This window comes from Platichthys flesus, chromosome 7 (assembly GCF_949316205.1).
Source record: "Platichthys flesus chromosome 7, fPlaFle2.1, whole genome shotgun sequence".
Classification (NCBI taxonomy): Eukaryota; Metazoa; Chordata; class Actinopteri; order Pleuronectiformes; family Pleuronectidae; genus Platichthys; species Platichthys flesus.
Genome location: NC_084951.1, coordinates 25,739,841 through 25,760,582, shown reverse-complemented (window position 1 = coordinate 25,760,582; position 20,742 = coordinate 25,739,841). Strand labels below are relative to the sequence as shown.

Here is a 20,742-nt window from a genome sequence, read left to right as displayed (position 1 = left end):
CTATCCCATCTGCATGCCTAAGTGTCTTTGGCAAGATACTGAACCCCTAGATGGCCCCTCATAAAAATGATGAGTGTTCTAAAAATGTAAGTCGCTTTGGATAAAAGCGTCAGCTAAATGACATGTAATGTAATGTAATGTAATGTAAAAACATATGAATGAATCATTCCATGTTTTTTGTAACTGGATGTTGTGATTGTGTATTCAAGCGTATTGAGAAGTTGTAAACACAATTTGCATTATTCACGCCCCTGCTCGGTTGCCATGGTTACACTTCACAACACCAGCAGCAGGACACACAACCGGATGAGTGTGTAACTTTGTGTTAACTCCGGTTCTTTGTCGCTCTCTCGGCTACACGCTGCTCCTGCAGGATGTCTGTGGCTCGTGCTCAGAGATCAGCAGCTTTCTGCAGCGGCCAGGAGAGGAAGCTCTTCCCCCTCCATTATGCTCCGGACCGACTGGGAAACGTGATGCACCGACAGGGGGCGCCACACCTCGGCCCTGGCTGCTACGTCAACCATGAGGTTTGTCTCCTAACATGTAGTTAGCATGTTGTTTTAACACACGTGTTGTTCTGCAGAATGTTTGGTCACTTTTCCCATTGATTTGATTTATAAATGTCAACGGTACAAGGCTGGGAATATACAATTTATCTTTTATTTAATCTTTATTGAATCGGTCACATTGAAATAAGGATTTGTTTAATAAGAGGCCTGAGAACAATAACAAATCAATTAATAAAAGGTGGTGTTAGGTCATAAGATTTATATAATGTAGTTTCTGTATCTTCTTGTGAATGAACTACACTTCCCATGAATCTTTGCGACTGATCCCTTTCCAACGACTTCCAGTGACGTTTCCTCTTGAATTTAACCCTGTTGTAAATAAAGTGTTGTAGTATTGTCGAGCTTTTGTTACAATGATGTCCTATTTATTTATATCATATGTCATGTGATATATTCATGATGCAGATATCGATGTGCTTCAAACTATCATTTACTTATCTTTGCTTTGTGACGTTGAACCCCTGAAGTCCCAAAAGAATATATTTTGTGGGAACAAGATAAAAACTAATCATCTTCTGGGACTTCAGAGGCTCCACAGAACTGAGACCATTATATCCATGTATTAAAACCATCATTTCCATCTTGCTCCCAGTTTGGCACCATATATCACGACTTGCAGATGAGACCGGAGAGTAACAAAGGATATATTGTGTCTGCGAGGACCGCAGCACGCTTTCCACCTTCTGACAAGGTACAGGGAACATGTTCCCAAAGCACCTGCATCCATCAGAACATGTAGTTCAACAGGGGTCAAGGATCTGAGAGGGACGTTGGTTCTACTCCTGATTTTTACACATGAAGTTCGATTTAGAAGTCTGAAAGTTTAGGTTCAATAGAAGCCTTCAAACTGGGTCAGGTTTTGAGTTTCTTTCCACTTATCACTAACATATCTGATCTCTCGCTCCAGACTGTGACGCCTTCACCACAGCAGTACCAGCAGGATCACAGTCAGTCCACCATCGCCCCACCTGGAAAATCCCCTTTCAACTCCACCGCAGAGAGATTCAAACCCCCGGCATGTGCAGCTGAGGGCAGTCCAGGGTGAGAACAGAGTGACACAGTGGACCAGAGGATGAGCTGAGCTGACAGGTGTTATTTTGATCTGCAGGCCGGGGACCTACAAGCCGGACGCAGTGACAAACAGGAAGGTGAGCTGGCCCATGTGCTTCGGGCGTCCAGACTGGTCCCGACTGCCGCCGCTGGAAAAGAAGTCCGTCAGGGTGAAGGTGGGTGAACTGGGAGAATATTCTCAGATATTGATTCTCATTGAACAAACACTATTTAAATAGGAACTGTCTCTCATAGTCAAATCATAAAGTAATTTGTTATAAAACACTATCGCTCTTGTTCTGTGTCTTTCAGTTACACAGTGAGAAGGCTTTGCTGAAGCAGAGGAGCAGAGTGGCCTACCTGAGTTTGTACTTTTAACTCTGATGGATGAAAACAGATTCTGACATAATGAACAACGGTAATAAAATCAGACTTAAACCGACGTCAAGTAAAGTTATTTATCTCAGAATTCAAAAGAAAGAAAGTTATTTTTCTTTTATTCACAAAATGACAGAATTCTTGTGTTTGTATTTTACACAACGAAGCCGCTTACAAACAAATTATACACAAAGTGAGTTCCTCCTGAAAAAAACGACTGTAAACAAACACAAATAAACAAGTCAATAGAAGTCAGTTTGCCAAAGTCTACAGCGGTTCTCGTCCCAGCGCTGAGGAAAAGCAGCCGCTGGTCCCGGCACCGGGGAGGTTCAGATCCTGACCGAGCCGCTGTGGCAAATGTGAGTCCGTTGGCTCAGTTGGGTCCAGACTCATTTCTTCCGCCTCAATTTGGGTTTCTTCACCGGGCGGAGGTACGGGTTGTCGATCACGTTGTCCTCTGTGACCTTTGCCGAGGGGACGATGGCACCGGGAGGAAGCAGAGAGTTCTCTTTATCGGCTCCGGGATCATCCTGAACGAGGGAGACGGAGCAAGAGCAATCATCACAGAGCAGTTAACACTCTGGGTTGGATGAGAACATTGACATCACTCATGTCTGGGCATGAAATCTGGAGCTAGAGCCCACGGGGGACTAAGAACAATCTACAAATCATTCCCTCTATAAACTCACCAGCTGGCAGATTATACGTTATTTAAACAGAAACAACCGGAAGTCACTGCAGCTCACACACATCCACACGTCTTGACTTGAACACAGCCTCAGAGTTTCCAAAGGTCTCTGTTTCAGCAGCTTTAACACCGCAGAGTGGTGTGTTTACTAAATAAAACAGTAGAGTGGAAGTCGCCTAAGACACTTTCTCCCTTAAATTGTCTCACCCATCTATATACATGAAAGAATAACATAAGAAAGATGTAACAACCAGCAAGTCATTTAAAAACTATTCTATAAATCTATACAAGCATGAATTCCACACACCCGTGAAAACCTTGGGAGTGGGATGTAGAGGAAACACGAGCTGTGACACTTACACTGATGTTGTGTCCTGTTTGGTTCTCGCTGTCCGTCTGGTCGTCCTGCTCAGACGAGTCCGTCTCCTCCAGAGTCTGCAGCTCCAGCTCAGACGGCAGGAGGGCGCTGAGATACGGGATGGTGCTTGGCCGCGCTGCGATCACTGGTAACACAGTCACAGAGATTAGAACTCATCGGAGAACAACGTGCGTTTGATGGCAAAAAAGAAACTGGTAGGTCGCTCACATGGGAAGGCAGTGATGTCGTCTTTGAAGAGGCTCTGAGTTTCTCCCGTCTTGGCCATGAAGCGTGTGAGCGCTCGCTCCACGTCTCTCCTCTGAGTCGCTGCCTTCTCTCTCACCACCTGGTAATCCGACACAGGCTCTCTGAACGTCTGCAGAAAGAAGAAACAGAAGACTCTCTGAACTTGATCTGCCACACAAAGTGAGGTTTGTGTCAACAACTGACACCAGGACTGACAACTCGCTCTATAAAGCTTTGACTCACCGGTGTTTTGATGTACGTGTGGGGGTCAGGAAACTCTGGGAAGTGACTGGGGATGTGAGCCGGGTGTGTGCGTTTCTGTCCGGCTGACAGAGCTCTGGGAGTCACTGGGTGGTTCGTCACTGGAGCTGAGATAAGAGAAAAGGGAATTGGTCACGGTTGAAATCAACAAAGACAAGAACTGCTTTTCTTCAGTTGTTATATTTGAATAACTAGCGGAGAGAACAGCGCAGACTTACGAGCAGTTATCACCATCCTCTGTGACCGTTTAGCATAAACCGGCAGCGTGTCCACATTGAAACCTGCAGTGACACAAACAGAGGAAGTGACCTCATTGATATTTCACCATGTCAGCAATCTGTAATTAATCCTACTCCTCCGGGACTCACCCATTTCAATGAGTGTGACCACCGTGTCCGACAGGGTGGGGACGCTCCTGGCCGTGTGTTCACAGTGAGATTTAGCACAGCGACCGATTTCACTTATATCTGCGAACAAGGTTTGTAGGAATCATCAACAAATGCAATAGATGATATTATTGTCAACAAACATTAAAAGGTTATATTTACAATGAGGGCAAGTTGCTATTAAGGTTAAGACGTGTTCTCAACATAATTCAACAGGTTTGCACCTATTATAACATTTCCTCTAGTAGTGATTCCTGATATTATGTTTTTATTGACACCTGGACTCTCTAGTTAAGACAGCGAAATACTGAACAAGTGCTTTTTATGAGTCTCTCTGTGAACGGCTCTGTCTTTTCTCTTTGTAAGATGTAGCATTATGCTTCAAGTTCTGCCCCGGCAATATCTCAAAGTGAGAGAAGTTATAACGCAGTAGTGTTTGGTGACGTCCTGCCAACAGTTACCAGCACTGACAACAGGCCTGCTACTGAATTCTAATTGAAATGCATTAAATAATTGTGAGGCTCGTAGAGGAAAAGGTGCATCAGCCCCACGTTGAGAGACATGACGACATGAGCGAGTGTCACAGGGTCAGTTCATTATGATCAACACAAACATTCACACACGCAGCTCTCAGAGAAACAGTCGTGGTAAATCCTCAGAGTCTAGAGAGCAGCGCTTCACGGATTCAGACTCACAGCTCTGCATCATCTCAGTGAGCGTCTCCACCGCCGCCTTCTCCGCGCTCTCGAAGCCGCACTCGGTCAGGAGGGCGCTGACCACCACCTGCAGGGTGCGCCGTCGGGCCAGCTGGTAGTTCTCTGCAGGGCTGGAAGCTGCTTTACTGCTGCCCCCCCCACGCTGAGCACACAAGGAAACACAACGTGAAGGTAACCAACGCAACACTGAGCTCAAATTATTCTATATCAACCAATCAATACAATTTTGTTTGTATCATATTCACAAATCAGTTTGTCTCATAGAGATAAAAACAAGGTGCTGCATTCTCTGCCCTCAACATATAAAGTTATTATCCTGGTTGTAAATATAAAAACAATATCAACATGTTGATCTATTGGTTATTTTAACTAACTTCTGTTCATCTAAACTAGTTCCTGCTTATTGTTACTAACTGCTGTTTATTAAAACTCACTGCTGGTTACTGTTATTCCATGCTGGTTATCTTAACTCCCTGCTGGTTATAGTAACTAGCTGCTGGTTATCTTAGCTCCATGCTGGTTATTTAAACTCACTGCTCGTAACTGTGACTCACTGCTGGTTATGTTAGCTCCCTGCTAACTAACACGCAGTTGACTGTGACGTTTAGCTTAACGCGCTAACCCCGCACACACTCGGCTGCTAACAGCGGCTCCAGCGCGTCTCTTACCCCGCTTGTGCTCAGAGCACCTCCCGCCACCACCGCGGGATCCGCCATCTTTATTTATCTCACGTCCAACTGGTCAAATTATTTGATTTCACTGCGAATGCGACTTTATTATTTTTGTTTTTACCAACGACGCTTTTCAGCCGCCGATAGGTAAACACGGCGCGGCTCTGTGACGTCGCTTCCGTCACAGGACCGGATGTGGTCATTGCAGCAGCGCGTTCGCTCCCGCCGCCTAGTGTTTGAATTCAGAATTACACTTAAGGAAGTCTTGGGCTCTGGAGATGAAAATGATGAAATACAGTTTTCATCATTTCACAGCTGCTTCAATCACATCAGCTATAAATTATGAATTAGTTCCTTTGAGATTTAATCACTTAATCTTTCATTTCACATAAAACAAGTTTTTTTTATACCACCTCAACTTTTTGACCTAATTTCTGTAACTTCCACTTCTCGTGTTATTTTCGGAACTGCTGAACATAAACTACAGCTCATACTCAGAGGGATATTAGATCTGTATGTGCAGATAATCTCATTATAATGACTTTATTTGTATAACACTGATCTACCAAGGTTAAATGTGCTTCATAAAAATCCATGGTCAAAAAAGTATGGACTAAAATGAAAGGTATTAAATTCAGTTCATTATAAACATCAAACGTGAAATATGTGTTTCCTTTCAAACTTGACGCAGCTATTTCTATGATTAATTTCAGTTGTTGTTTTTAAACATCTCTTAGTTCCATCTGAGTATTTCCTGTTTCAAGTTCTGTTCAAAAGTTAAGAAACTTAATTTGGTCTGTTGTTTGGAAAAAAACACATTTACAATATAGTTGTATGTTTATAGTTTAAATAATCAATTGATCAACCAGAAAAATTCATCATATTTGAATTAGGATTAGTTTGAGCCCTTATATTCCCAATAATTTATACATTTCTATTTTAAAAATACAACCTGAATGTGTTAAAGTGTAAAGTGAATTAAATCACACATATTATATGTTTTGCCATCACACTCATCACATATGTACGTTTCTGATTCTATTGAACCAGTTTTTTTTATGAACTTATTCAACATCGACCAAATCTAAATGAAAGAATCAGAAGAGAAGAAGAACCAGTTTAACACGATGATTTATTCACCAGCCGGAGAAAAAATTCCGTGTCTATTCACATCAGTAGACCAGAGTTTCTTTATGAAGCATGTAAGCAGGAGGCTGAGACACCAGGTGCTTGACCCGGGCCTCCAACACCACCGTCTCCAGCACATCCACCACTTCCAGGCAAACAAAGGTGGTGTGTGACTTCCACACCTCCCTGTCCTCCCTCTTCTCCTTCACCAGCTCCACCGATGCGTCCTCTGCCGGCTCCTGCTCCGCAAACGGCAGCAGAACCGTCTCCACCAGTCCACCCACCACTCCCAGCATCGCCAGGGTGGAGCCCAGCGTGTAGATCTTCAGCATGCCCCAGTTGGGCCTCTGGTTCAGCACCTCCTTAGCGAATGGGATGATCTCACCGATGGTTTGCATATTTGTGCAACTTGTTTGGTCTGTTGATGGAAAGACAGAGATTGAATCCAGGTATTTAGTTTAAACCGAATTAACCAAGAGTTGCAGATTATCTCACAAACAAAGTGGATGAATTGAAACGTGTCCCACGCAGATACTCACTTTGAAGGACACCGCGAGTTCCTCAGTGTTCGGTCTGAACGGGAATTCCCAGGCAGAGAGACAACAGACAAACTGGGCCATTTAAGCACCAGTGGAGTCAGGTCAACTCCCACAGTGGAGACAAAATGAATATTCATGAGGCCACTGGTGCTGCAACCGCCTGTTTGGCAAATTAGGTCTTCTGGGGAAAAGTTCTAGAAGAACTCCATCCGTCATGAGTGTAGAAGACGGATGAATCAATAATACAGACACTTAACTCCTGCACGTTTCTGCACGTTACACATCATTGGGTGCAGGTGTTACTCCTGTTGTGGGGTCTTGTCCTCATAATGGGGACAAAATGCAATTTCCTATAAGGTAAATCAAGATATAGTTCAGGTTCAGGGTCAAGGTCAAGGTTAGGGCATCATTGTGAGTCACTGTAACGTCCCCTGAAGTCATGGTGTGTGTGTGTGTGTGTGTGTGTGTGTGTGTGTGTGTGTGTGTGTCTGAAGCCCTCTGCCCTTTGACCTCGTTCCATTGCTGCAGCAGCCGGGGGAGTTGCGCTCAGACGGGAGAGTTGTGAAATGCGTCTGATCTTTGTAACACACAGAGACAGAAAAACGACAACATCACGAGACGACTGCATGTTGGTGGAAAATCGGCCAAAACAACACAAATAAATATTGCAGGAAAAAACCCAGACGAGGGACCAGAACAAATAAATCCTCTTCAACTCCACGGATGAACTTTTGCTCAATCGTGATGAAATGAGGCTAAATTCAAAACAACCGCTGAGTCACATCTGGAGCCGAGCGGTTCCTCAACCATCACCGCCGAGATCTCCCCAGTTACGCTGCTGGGAGGAGGTGGAGTTTGTTTGGGGACCTTTGCCCCACATCTCCGGGTTCCTCACCCTGAATGGACGTTCTGTCTGCACTCCGGCCTTCATCAAGGGAGCCATGTGGGGGTGGGGGGGCGGAGGAAGGGTTTAACATGTGTGTAGATGTGTGAACAGGAGCGAGGGCCGAGGACACACAGGGATTTGTTTGTGTAAAAGTACACGTAAAAGTACACGTAATACTTTTCTGTCATTTAAAAGCTGATCGTGAGGAAATTGTCTGAAAGAGAAATTTTTTCATTGTTTCCACATGAGCGTTAATAAACTGCAGATCAAGATATGACCCTGAAACTTATATTCAGATTATCAGTGAGAATATCCAGCTTCATGTCTCACATGTTTTTGGTGAAAGCTTAAATGTGAGGACGTGTACCTCTGAGCTTAGTGTAATTTACCTGCTGCTCTAAATACACTGCTTTCACTAATCCTGTTATCTAATCTACTGAGGCCGGATAATTGGCTCGGAGGTCGGTTTAATTAGAGAAACACGGTCGGGTCGCAGAATCAGGAACAAAGAGTCAGTTCCCTTTAATCCTCCTCTGGAAAATAAAGATTCACAAGAAAACAAAAAATAAATAAGTCATAATCGCTTAGATTTCTAATTATGATTCGACATTAAAATGTTGCTTCTTTCTGAAAATTCAGTCTGTAGTTTAGTAATACTTGTTCTGAGTTGTTCTTACTGTCTGTTGTAAATAAAACATATGATACTCAAACAACAACAAAAAGAAAATAGATACAAAGAGAATCTCCAATTAATAAATAGTCTTGAATTGAACATTTGATCAGATTCACATTTATTCTTTTTATTCTATTTTCAACATCACTGCTCAGTGGCAACAAATAACTTTGAACACAATCCTGCTCCAACAATTATCATGGAAACCAAATCATCATGAACAATAATCAGTGACTTATATTTATCAGGTGTCTTGGTCTTTTGTCTCCTTGAGAGGTGAAAGAGTCAAGACAATAAAATGCAGAAATAAAGTGGAAATAATAAAATGGAGGCAAAAGTTCTGCATAAACGTTTATTGATGATTGATGAGCGCACAGGAATCCACATCTCACTAGATGGATCGATACAAAGCTACACGGCTGCAGAGTCGGAATGAAGCACGTACAGGAAGTGAGCATCTGGTACAGGAAGTGAGCGTCTGGTACAGGAAGTGAACGTCTGGTACAGGAAGTGAACGTCTGGTACAGGAAGTGAACGTCTGGTACAGGAAGTGAGCGTCTGGTACAGGAAGTGAACGTCTGGTACAGGAAGTGAGCGTCTGGTACAGGAAGTGAACGTCTGGTACAGGAAGTGAGCGTCTGGTACAGGAAGTGAACGTCTGGTACAGGAAGTGAGCGTCTGGTACAGAGACCATCAGCAGGTTCTGTGTTCTATCAGGTGGACGGAAGTCAAACTGGACTCGTTTACGATTCGTCAGTTTGAACATCGATCATCTCGTTATAATCTTTTATCTCATTTTACATTTTATCGTAACTTATTATTTTTAAACACAAAAGAAAGAAACTTTAGAAAAAATAAAACACAGCACATCTTTACAACAGTTGATTATTATCCTTATAATTAATCATGCATCATGTTCGTGACGGTTTGAAGATTCTACTTCCAGAAGCCGGTCGGTTTCCGGGTCGAAGCTTCACACACGATGAAGCGCGGCGGGAAACATCCGTCGTGAATCTTCTTTTTCAGACGACACGTTTTTCACGATTCTACAAAACCTGGACGACAAAGTGCTGCTGGCGATTTAAAATCAACCTGATCTGGAGTCAGGGTTTTAGAAATCAGTCTGTGAGACATCTGAGGTCAGCGACTGCTTCAGGGTCAGCGGGACGGACGTCCAAGAGGAGCAGCTCGACTCGTCCCCGTCTACGAGGGTCAGTCCTCTGAAAGCTGCTGAACTGAAGTCTACCCTGTCAATCAAAGTGTGTGTGTGTGTACGTGTGTGTAGTTGTGTGTCGGGAAGCTTCATTGGCACTCATTCCAAAAAGGAAAATGTCCGTCAGCCCGTGTGGACCTCGCAGACCTGCTCGGGTCCGGCAGAGGAACCTCTCGCTCGCAGTGCCGGGTGGGGGGGGGGAGCTGCCAACGCAAAACAGCTGCATGCTGGGTAAGCACGGCAACACTGACCTGCAGGGGGCAGCAAACACACCCGGAGTGAGACACAGTGTTCGGGAACAGAACGCTAACAAGGATCTCACGTTTCCTTTAGTAGCTAGCTTGTGTTTTCAGCCCTGTTTGTTTGTTTGTTTGTTTGTTTCTTGGTTGATTTTTAAGCGAGGTTACACAATAACATGGTGGAAGGATGTGGTGTGCATCTATATTTGTATGTGTGATTCATACATTTGATTAGTATTGTAATCCATATTGAAATACTTACCGAGTAAAATGCTTTTTTTCCGTGTGAACTTCACGCAGCCTTCACATGACCGAGCAGACTCCGGTCTGCACCGTCTTTCCACTTCGGTTTGGACAGAATCTGAAAAGCAAAGCAGAGAGTTGGTGTCACCGGTCCGGTCCACTCCGGTCACATGGGCAGAACTGGGCCGCTGCAGCCGGTACGAACCCGTTGAGGTTGGCGGGCTCCGAGTGGTACACGTGCTTCCCCTGCTCGGATATGGCCGGAGCGTGGTGGGCGGGGCCCTGGCTCTGAGTGGTCTTCAGCGTCTGGTAGTGGCTCTTGGGTTCGATGGGGCTCGCGGGCAGGGGGATGAGACTCGTCCCCTGGGCCCCCCCGCCGACCTCCGGGTCCAGCTTGTCCGGGTCGAGCCGCTTGTGGACGGTCGGGGGGGACACGCCGATGACCTTGATGTCCGGGATGCTGGGATGTCTCACCAGCTGCTCGGAGTGGGCCTGCTGCAGCTTCTTCATGTGGTTGATGGCCACGGCCGCGTTGAAGGCTTGCTGTGGACGGAGACATGGAGACGTGAGACCACTTCCTCAACCTGAAGACCTCACATTGTTAACTCCGGAACACTGAAGTGGACTTTCAGCCCTCGATCTCCACTCAATGGCCTTGATCACAGAACAATATCTTATTAAACCGTCCTTAATCAGGGAAGATTAAGGACGGCTCACGATTAATCTGCTATAAACTGCAGCTGCTAAATGAGTTTACCACATGGAGGTCAAGAACTCAAGGAGGACCGACCTTCCACTTGGACTTGGCGAAGTTCTTCTGGATCTGAACGCTGACTGAATAGTAGATGTCCTGGCTGCGCGCCGTCTTTCCGATGATCCTGAGAAACAGAGGAAGGAGAAGGATGTTAGATTTAATCCTGTGAGGGAACTGTTCCCTCATGTTTCATCACATCGACTCAAAGTCTCAATAAACTATAATAAATCTAACAAGCATGATCTACATGGTGAAAAGCAAAGCTCTCTAATTATTCAAGATTCAAGGTTTTTATAACTTCGGAGAGATGTAAAGTGCATATGGAAACTTTTACTGTGAAAATGCATAAAACAAGAAGTAACTGCTCAAGAAAAACAACTTTACAGTCGTAATTAATCAATTGTTTATAGTTATTTCTAGCACATTACACTGATTTTAGATTCTCTTCATTGGCTGCCAGTTAATAGATTTCTAGATTTCCTTTGCACCGGACTCATCATTCCACACTGATCCCATTTTTCTCCTGGTTTGGATCTTACTGTCTTTTTTATATTTTTATATGTCATAATGTATAATTTTACTCTTTTCTCCTCTGTAACTTTTTATTTCTTTACCTGTGGAACTGTGAGATCTGTAAATCGCTTTTTAACTGTTTCCCTTTGTTTGCCTTCAATTGTTATCATTGTGATCTTGTAAAGTCTAGACACAGTTACTGTGTTTTGATATGAATAAAGTTTATTATCATTATAAATACTATAATCCTCGAGGCTGTGACACTCACCAGGGATGTCTGAGGGCCTGGTCTGTGCTGAAGCGCATGTTTGGATTCTTCTGCATCATGTTGCGGATGAAGTCCTTAGCTGCAGAGAGAGAGATGATGGAGTTTAGAGCAGAGGGAGTGTGTGTGTGTGTGTGTGTGTGTGTGTGTGTGTGTGTGTGTGTGTGTGTGTGTCTGTGTGTGTGTTGACACGAAGCAGCTGCAGCAGAAGACACACAACAATACAACACGTCTCTATGATCTGCAGCTTTACCAGATTCCGAGATGTCGTCCCAGAAGGGCGAGTCGAACTCGTACTGAGCCTTCATGATCTTGGAGAAGAGTCGCGTCTCGCTCTCTTCGTAGAAAGGAGGATATCCACAGAGTCTGCAGGGATGAGATCAGTTTATTAACACAGGAACATATCAAATACTCTACAATAAGGTGCATCGCTGTGTAGTGTGTGTGACAGTGTGTGTAGCAGTGTGTGTCAGTCACAGCTTCATTATTCTGTGTGCAGGTTGTGTTTCAGGATCAACTTCGGAGTAAATACTCACCTGATGTCTCAAATTAAAATGCAGCAAATTCTTTATTTATTCATTTATTTTTTGACTGATTCCTCATAAGACCATTTACTTAACTTTAATTTTTGACTGGATACACTTCTTATCTTTATTTATCTTCCCCCTATCTTTATTTTTTAATTATTATTATCAGAATTATCATTATGAGGAGGGTTGGGAAACTATTTTTTGACAGTTTTTTTGAATTTTTACATGTGTTCTATTGTTCATTGTCTGTTTTCTCTCTTAATATATAGATGTTTAAATGTGTGTGTCTTTTTTAATATTTTCATAATAGCACCTTTGTCTTTTTATATACTGTATTAGTTTATTTGTATATATTTATATACAACAATTTGTATTTATGTCTATTTCAAATAGGGAAATGAGATTTGTCATGTAAAGTTCCTGTGGTTTAAACTTACAGGATGTAGGTGATGACTCCGATGGACCAGCAGTCCACAGCTTTACTGTACGGCTTCTGGGCCAGAACCTCTGGAGCTGAAACCGACAGGTATGAATATTACATCCTGTCCAGACTGATCTTCTCTGACCCACCAGCACTCTGTGAAGTTCCACTCATCACTCATGAGAGCTCCTCACCTACGTATCCCGGAGTTCCACAGGCGGTGGACATGATGTCGTTGTCCACCATCTTCGAGAGGCCGAAGTCACTGATCATGACCTTGGAGTTCTCCTCCGGGCTGTAGAAGAGGATGTTCTCCGGCTGCAGGGGAACAAACACAGAGCCGTTCACCTTCCTCATGAGGAACATCTCATCCTCAGGAGGAACATCTCATCCTCATGAGGAACATCTCATCCTCATGAGGAACATCTCATCCCCTGAGACACGATCTCATCTATTTCACTTTGGATGAAAAGTGTCAAATCCGTCAATGAAGCTTCTTCTGAAATTCAAACTAGATATTTATGGACGTATTAACCATAAACTTTCAGGGATAGTTCCAGATTTTGGGGGATTTTTCTTGCCAGGAGTTAGATAAGAAGATTAGCTGCGCTCTTTTATGGTAAATTTGAAACTATAGCCAGGAAACAGTTTATTGGCTCAGTGCAAGGGAAACAGAATCCAGACAGTCACAGCTCCACACTGATAAATAATCTCTCGTGTTTGTGCAGATTATCTTCATCTTCTGATCCTCAGTGTTTGTGCAGATCATTGTGATGAAGTCACAGAGACCTTTGACATTTGACAACCAAAACCTCAGCAGTTCATCTTTAGGTTGAAGTGAAACATTTGTGCCTGATTTGAAGAAATCCCCTGCATGAGATATCTCGTTGACAGCAGTGGGACAGAAGGACAGACGGACGGATGGACGGACGCCCTGACACCAGAACGCCTCAGGACACGACTGCTCTCAGCAGAGACGCATAACAAACAAGATCTGACGTCACTGCTCCGACACACACGGGCCGGCAGGTGTGTTGTGTTACCGGTGGACATGTCGACCTCAGATAAACAACCTGAATCCTCAGATACGAGTTCTGGTGCAACTCTCAGCAAGAGAGAGTTTAAAACTGTTTCTTTAAGCATTAAAATGAGAAAGTGTGAGATAGAAGAGATCATGCGACCCTCAAATTATATATACAGAAATAAAAAATATAGTTTTAAATTGATCAAGTAAACCTGAAATGTATATACCAGAGTTTCCATGGTCTAAAATTGAAAAATCTAAATTTGGGGCCTTAAAAGGTCTTAAATATGTTAATATATGAAGTACTATGTCTTAAATATGTTAATATATGAAGTACTAGGACTTAAATATGTTAAGTAGGTCTTAATAATATCAAGTTCATGACTCTTTATATTCCTTCATTGATATTGGATTTAAATTCCATCAATTCTGGTCTTTAAAAGTCTGAAATGTAACTTGATGAAACCTTCAGAAACATATAACAAACCAACAGTTCAGCTCCTCCAGTATAAACATTTGTATTTGAATGACTCCAGGTTTGTACCTTGAGGTCCCGGTGCACCACGGCGTTCTGGTGCAGGTAGCTGACGGCCTGCAGCACCTGCTGGATCACCCGGCTGGCGTCCTTCTCCGAGTACACCCCCCGGTCCAGGATACGGTCAAAGAGCTCTCCGCCTGACACGCTGGAACCAACAAACCACTGCTGTTACATTCTGTCTTCTTAAAAATCCTTTAGTTAACCACAGGAGAACAGCTGGAGAACTCACAGCTCCATGATGAGGTAGAAGTGAGTCTGACTCTCGTACAAATCCTCCATCCCCACCACGTTGTCATGTTTGATTCTGTTTGAGGAAACGAGACTTTGAGTAAGAAGCAGATCGGACGAGAGAGAGAATAAGAAACGAGATCTGAAGCTTCACCTTCTCAACACGGCGATCTCGTTCTCCAGATTCAGGTCCTTCTTCTGCTTCTTCTTCACACACTTCATGGCAAACATCTTCCCCGTCTTCTTCTCCTTCACCATGTAGACCTCGGAGAAGGCTCCTCTGTTCATCAACACACAGACACACACTCCATCAGGACAACGTGACACTTTGAAAACACACCGGCTGCTTGATGGGTCGACTCTCAACTCCACTTCAACATTTTATATGACAAATTAAATCCTGAATTCTGAGTTTATTTGCAGTTCTGTCGTTTGAAATGCTCTAAAGAAGATTTAATAATGTTTGATTTTATGGGGAAATGTTAGAGCTTTTAATCTGAAAAATAGTTTGGAAAAATTGATTTCAAAGTACTGCCACTAGCCCTGAGCCACCTCAAAACCTCCAGCTATCATTTACACAACGTGTGTCTCGTGCAGATTTAAACAAACCGGATATAAAATTGATCTGTAAAGAAAGACAAGAAGAAGTAAAGGTGTTTGATGTTTGAAACTTTATAATGTTCAAATAAACACTTTTTAACTGGAGCCCCCGGTGGCTCACAACATGAACTGAGGCTCAGTCCTCTGCAGATCTGACTCCAGCTGCAGTTCCCTCTCCTTCTTTCACAGGCTGTCCGATCAATAAAGGTTTAAATTGTACATTAACAATAAAACATCAACACTGAAATGCTCTTTTTCCGATCTGTGTGATTTTATGGATTTATTAGGATTTTGCCTAATTGCATTGCATCGTGAAACGAACACAACAAATATCTGGGGCTCAATTAAGACGTAATGAAGATCTCTGAGGTTTAACTGTTCACACGTCAGTGACTTATCACTGTGCTGCTCCGTGTGCATGCCTTCCTCAGAGCTGTCTGGGAATAGTTGTCCTAGCGGGAGGATTAGAGTCCTTATCCCTGACGTAACGGACACGGCCGGTGGCTGAGGGCCGTGGGGGGGCGGGGGGGGGGTGCAGCAGCAGCAGTGATCCTCGGGAACAACAAGCTCTCACACTCAGGTACAGGACAGGTTGTGTTGTCATCTTTACTGGGATGAGAGAATGAACACGAGCAGCCTTGTGTCTCTTTTCTTTTAAACCCTGATGTGAACCATAACTGCTTCCTGTTGGATTTCCCTTGTAGCCAATTGACTGAGTCACATGATGAGGATGTTGTTGTGAAACGCTGCTTCACATCCCGTCGCTCAGCTGATTGGTCCTCGGCTGACGAAGCTCATTGTGACTCTCAGGGGAAATTATCAATCAAGCCCCAAAACACGAAGCAATCAGGCGATCCGACGGCACTGGGGTGAACTCGAGTGCTTCTCAGATTAAAATGTGTTGACTGAACGGAAACGTCTCCGGGTCTCATGAGACATTCAGGGGCTCGGAGGCTGCGTCCTGTTGCTAGGAAGACATGAGGATGTTTTCTTCTCTGAGTGCGATGATGAGGACCAATGGGAAAAGCTGCTTCTGTCCCACGCTCCCTCCGGACTCTGTGATGACTGAAGACAGGAAGAGGGAGTAAACCAGTGAAACGGCTCAGTGCTGTGTGTCGTCACTGTAGAGACAGGAGACAGGAGACCAGAGGTCATCAGACTGAGGCAGGAAGACGTCTTCAGTCCTTCAGGAAACCATCTTACATGTCGGGGCAGATCCGGATCAGGAGGCTCCTTCTCTAACATGCTCTGTCGGGGCGTTTTTCAGAGAATAATTCATGCATTCTGATGAAATAAATGCTATGGGCACTGATATGTATGTGTTGCAACTTCAAGCAATAAACAATAACATCTGAATTGCAAACAAAGACATTTGATGAGATGCTCAGAATACGACAAAAAGACGACTTTACTCCTGAAGAAACAAATAAACGCTCTACATATTTTAAAAATGCAACAATTAGCTTAATAATCACAGCATCTAACAAAGTAAACAATAAATGTGTTCTTCACTCTCTCTCCACTACACCAACGGTGCACGTGACATGTGACCCAACGTCACCAATCCCCATGATCATAATTACAATGATTTAAAAAAGACAATAACAATATCAGACCACAACAGATCTAATGATTTCTTCTAAGCAGTTTGGTGCAGATCCAGATGAAAATGTGGATCTAGTGCATTTCGATGTGATTCCTCGAGGAGCCTCAGTGTTTGATTGGACGTCGAGGTTCTGTGCTGCAGCTGAGACGTTATGAACTGGTTCTGTATTCTGCAGCGGATGAGTTCCGCCTCCTCCGCCCTCAGCTCGCAGCTCGCACTGTTTTGCCCAACAACACACAGCTGATGTCACAGCACTGGATTCACTCACGCCTTTATTTACCAGCCGCCTCTGATCCACCGGCCTCCAGCTGCAGGTCCTGCTGCTGATTAACGCTGAGCCCACACAAACCAGGCCAGCACAGGGGAGTGTGTGAGTGTGTGTGTGTGTGTGTGTGTGTGTGTGTGTGTGTGTGTGTTTGTGTGTGTGTGGTATACAGAGATGTGTATCAAAACATTCACACATTAGTTTATAAGGGCTGTGAAGAGAATATAAACAGTGTGTCCTGATTGTAAATTAGCCAATGATTTGCTCTTTCTCAATTCACTGATTAATTAATTTGTCTATTAAACAAAGAGAAGCAGCAAATCCAAACAAGTGAGAAGTTAGAACCATAACTTTTAGTTTAATCTTAAAAATAAAATAGATTAAGACTCAGATCGTGAAATTAGTAATTAACCGATTATCTTTCTCAGCTCTGCCTGACACCCGAGCAGATTTTTCATTTATTTATATTTATTAGTGAGTAGAATTCACAAAGATCTTTCTTATTTTGTGAATGAACTCCTGAACTGACTCCACAGCCTGGTGCCGTCGGGGCGGGGGGGCGATCATCTTGTTGTCTAAGACCTCGGTAAAGAAGGATTCCTCGTGTCAATCCTATCAAAGCAGTAATCTGTCCCGAAACTCAAACAGCACGTTGAGAGCCTGGATCCTCCGACCAGGCCGAGTGGGAAGAGAACACATGTTCTGTCCTTCACTGGAAACATATTAATCACAAGTTCTGTCGTGAAAATACTTCAAATTAAACTGGTCCCTGAAATATAAAGTTTTATTTGAGGTTTTATCAACGTGCAGCAATAAAACATGTAACAAGGAACTGGTCCAAACCTGTTTTACCTTCAATCAACAACTGGAAGGCAAATGTGAACAGAAATGGAAAGAATCATCTATAGAATCTGAATATGGATTAAATATAGAATTAATATAGAAATCAACCCTGAAGAGTTACGTCTTTTTATCTAATGTATAAATATAAAACATGTATGATATTTTGTACATGTATGTGTGTAAATGTATGTGCACAGTCACATATACAATTGTGAGAATATAGTATCACAAATAAAAGTGTTTACTGCAGCTCGTTCAATTCAAAACCTCAGCTGGTTATACGTTAAGATTTCTGGATCATAATCCTCATCCTCATGAATCTGAGTGAGATTTACTTACGAGCCCAACTCGTCCATGATGTCAAACACGTCCTGGATGTTCTCGGTGTTCTTCTTCCACACGTAGTCACCCTCCTGACGTCCCATGTCTGCTGGCGGGGGGGTTTCTTCCACACGCGAGGAGACAGAGGAAAAGGCACAAGAATGATTCTGGATGAAAATCCTGCAGCTTAGTATCCAGACTCCGTCTTCATCAGGGACAGAACGTCCTCTGGGATCACAGACGAGTCGTGAGACAGCAGGCGTCTCCAGGAGGACGCAGCAGATCTTTGTTGGAGCTCTAATTTGATCTGGACCTGACTCAGGGGGGAGGGGGGGGGCAGCGTCAGGCTCTGAGCACACTGGACGACACTGCTGGGCATGAACGGGGGGGGGGGGAAGAATCTGTGCATTGGAATTTCTCTGCACTGCTCGGACCCAAATATTAAAGATTGAAAGTCCAGGAGTAATAATAACACAGAGTTCTGATGTGAAGTTAAATAATGAACTTGTGCAGTTTGAGGACAAGGGAACTTATCTAATGACTGATCCCAGAGCAGCAGGTACACAGGAGGATTAGGACACTTTAAACAAACAGGTTATCCTCTTCAGTTACCTGCCTTCTTTTCTCTTATATAAAGGATTAGTGACTCTCTTCTCATGGAAGCCTGAGCTTGTCACGGCTCTCTTTGCTGGAGGAGGAGGAGGAGGAGGAGGAGGTGGAGGAGGAGGAGCAGGGAATCGAACCTGCAACAGGTCGCAGGAGGAAAACCTGAACTGCCAGAGAGCGGAGGCACTTGTTGAGCATTAAAGTAAACGCCATTAAATCTGTGGATACCAGACGGAGGGAAAAGCTCTTGTTGTGCTGCTCCTGCATGGATCCACATGTCAAACAGGACATCTACATATTAATGCCTGATTCTAGATCAGTCTACCCATACAGTGATGGGCTCTGATGTCTCTGATGCTCTCACATCATCACATGCGATGGAGAAGAGGATCAACCACATTCTCATGGAGATTAAAGCACAAACAACATGATGCACGTCACTGATCCAGATTTCAATGCAGAGACTTTTTAAAGGTCACATGAAGAGTAACACCTCCTGCTCTTCACCCCCCCCCCCCCACACACACACACACACACTTGTAGCTGCAGGTAAACACACAGAGGATAACAAGTCTAATAACAACACCTCTCGTGCCACAAGTCGGCTGCAGCAGCAGATCTCACTCTGCGGCAAAAACAGGCGGCTGGTCAGAGATTCAGCTCAGACTGGAACCACTCAGCCAACGTCACTGAACAAGAGGAATCACAAGGTTCCCCTCAGAATACAAATGAAGCTGCTCTGCTGCTCAGCGGGAACAGAGGAAAACACAAATCCTCCAAAAGATGCAACTCTGCAAACGGTTGTAATTCCTCCAGATACAGGTGGTTCCCCTGATGGAGCTGATGCTGCTTCACTGGTGGGATGGGATGGGATGTGATGGGGTGTGCTGGGATGTGATGGGGTGGAATGGGATGTGCTGGGATGTGATGGGATGTGCTGGGACTCACCTGGACTTGGTGCACTGCTGAAGGAGCTCGGCTGCTCTGACTCTCCTGCGCAAAGCTCGCCCTGGTCTGCACGGATTACTGCGTCTGGGACCCGGCTAACACCTGTCGTCAGGTCGGAGATTACATCCATGGAGAGAAGAGGCGAGGGGTGGGGTGGGGTGGGGGGCGCGGACACTCTCACAGGTGCTCCCTGAGAGGATCCACCTCAGGCTGCTGCTGCATCGCTCCTCTCTGCACGCGCTGCAGGTTCATCAGGAGGAAGTGAAGTGTGCGTCCTGCTCCTCCACCGAAACCATAACATCCACGAGCCAGTGCGTGCACGTGTACGCGCGCAGCAGATTGAGCACGCTCCTCAGCACAGATAGAAGAACTCTGCACCAAACCGCACACACTCTGAAAATCACAATATTAAAGAAAGTGGATCAATAAAGAAAAGCTGCTGTGTTTTCCAGATCCAGAGGCGGATCTATGATGTTTCTATGTCAGGGGCCTAGATTTACACAGAGGGGCCAATTATATGTCCATGATTCCTGATTCAGTAAGTTCACTGTTAGCTCTATACAGATATGAGCAAAGCCACACGTCATTGGATATATCTTCAAAAAGCTTGGAAGAGAATTCCTCACAAATTGTCATATTTATTGATTTATTAATTTGTTTACTGACAGGACACAGCAATATTGCTTCAAGTTGGGAACCCCCCCCCCCCCCGGCCCCTGGATACGCCCCTGCTGCAAACTATCCTTCAAACGCAGTCATAACTTATTTAATAATGAAGCAACATAAAGTTAGTATATGTACATTGCACCCTCAAATTTCCATGCTTTTATATTATATATATATTTGTATATTTACATGTATGTATATTTGTATACTGTGTTGTTTTTATTTATTTTCAACCGGAAAAACCAAAACTTTTGTTCTGAATAGAAATGTTTAGTTTTATTACACATCATTCAAACACTTGTCTCTGACAGCAAACAGTGAGGGTTCAGTATCTTGCCCAAGGGCACCTAGGGAGACAGTGGAGTGGAGG

The 20,742-nt window shown here is 44.1% G+C and overlaps 4 protein-coding genes across 4 annotated transcripts; 1 reads left to right on the top strand and 3 right to left on the bottom strand.

Moving 5' to 3' along the window:
* The first annotated feature begins 277 nt into the window (after nucleotides 1–277).
* Nucleotides 278–2,061, top strand: LOC133956173 (ciliary microtubule-associated protein 3-like). The gene is made up of 5 exons (XM_062391041.1): nucleotides 278–527; nucleotides 1,162–1,260; nucleotides 1,477–1,610; nucleotides 1,678–1,795; nucleotides 1,932–2,061. The coding sequence occupies exons 1-5, from the start codon at nucleotides 375–377 to the stop codon at nucleotides 1,995–1,997; spliced, it is 570 nt and encodes a 189-aa protein (XP_062247025.1). The 5' UTR covers nucleotides 278–374; the 3' UTR covers nucleotides 1,998–2,061.
* Nucleotides 2,062–2,063: 2 nt separating this feature from the next.
* taf8 (TAF8 RNA polymerase II, TATA box binding protein (TBP)-associated factor) lies at nucleotides 2,064–5,495 on the bottom strand. Its single transcript, XM_062391030.1, has 8 exons — nucleotides 5,321–5,495; nucleotides 4,632–4,794; nucleotides 3,919–4,017; nucleotides 3,769–3,831; nucleotides 3,533–3,657; nucleotides 3,272–3,419; nucleotides 3,046–3,188; nucleotides 2,064–2,527 (listed from the first exon to the last, which is right to left on the bottom strand). The coding sequence occupies exons 1-8, from the start codon at nucleotides 5,366–5,368 to the stop codon at nucleotides 2,387–2,389; spliced, it is 930 nt and encodes a 309-aa protein (XP_062247014.1). The 5' UTR covers nucleotides 5,369–5,495; the 3' UTR covers nucleotides 2,064–2,386.
* A 942-nt stretch (nucleotides 5,496–6,437) lies between these two features.
* g0s2 (G0/G1 switch 2) lies at nucleotides 6,438–7,133 on the bottom strand. The gene is made up of 2 exons (XM_062391043.1): nucleotides 6,991–7,133; nucleotides 6,438–6,869 (listed from the first exon to the last, which is right to left on the bottom strand). Exon 2 carries the CDS (start codon nucleotides 6,847–6,849, stop codon nucleotides 6,496–6,498), a length of 354 nt encoding a protein of 117 aa, XP_062247027.1. The 5' UTR covers nucleotides 6,850–6,869; nucleotides 6,991–7,133; the 3' UTR covers nucleotides 6,438–6,495.
* Nucleotides 7,134–8,887: 1,754 nt separating this feature from the next.
* Nucleotides 8,888–19,865, bottom strand: camk1gb (calcium/calmodulin-dependent protein kinase IGb). Its single transcript, XM_062390996.1, has 13 exons — nucleotides 19,707–19,865; nucleotides 18,171–18,276; nucleotides 14,672–14,797; nucleotides 14,519–14,593; nucleotides 14,296–14,434; nucleotides 12,922–13,045; nucleotides 12,744–12,819; nucleotides 12,030–12,142; nucleotides 11,780–11,858; nucleotides 11,035–11,122; nucleotides 10,450–10,787; nucleotides 10,264–10,362; nucleotides 8,888–10,013 (listed from the first exon to the last, which is right to left on the bottom strand). Exons 1-12 carry the CDS (start codon nucleotides 19,834–19,836, stop codon nucleotides 10,305–10,307), a joined length of 1,452 nt encoding a protein of 483 aa, XP_062246980.1. The 5' UTR covers nucleotides 19,837–19,865; the 3' UTR covers nucleotides 8,888–10,013; nucleotides 10,264–10,304.
* Between the last annotated feature and the right edge of the window lie 877 nt (nucleotides 19,866–20,742).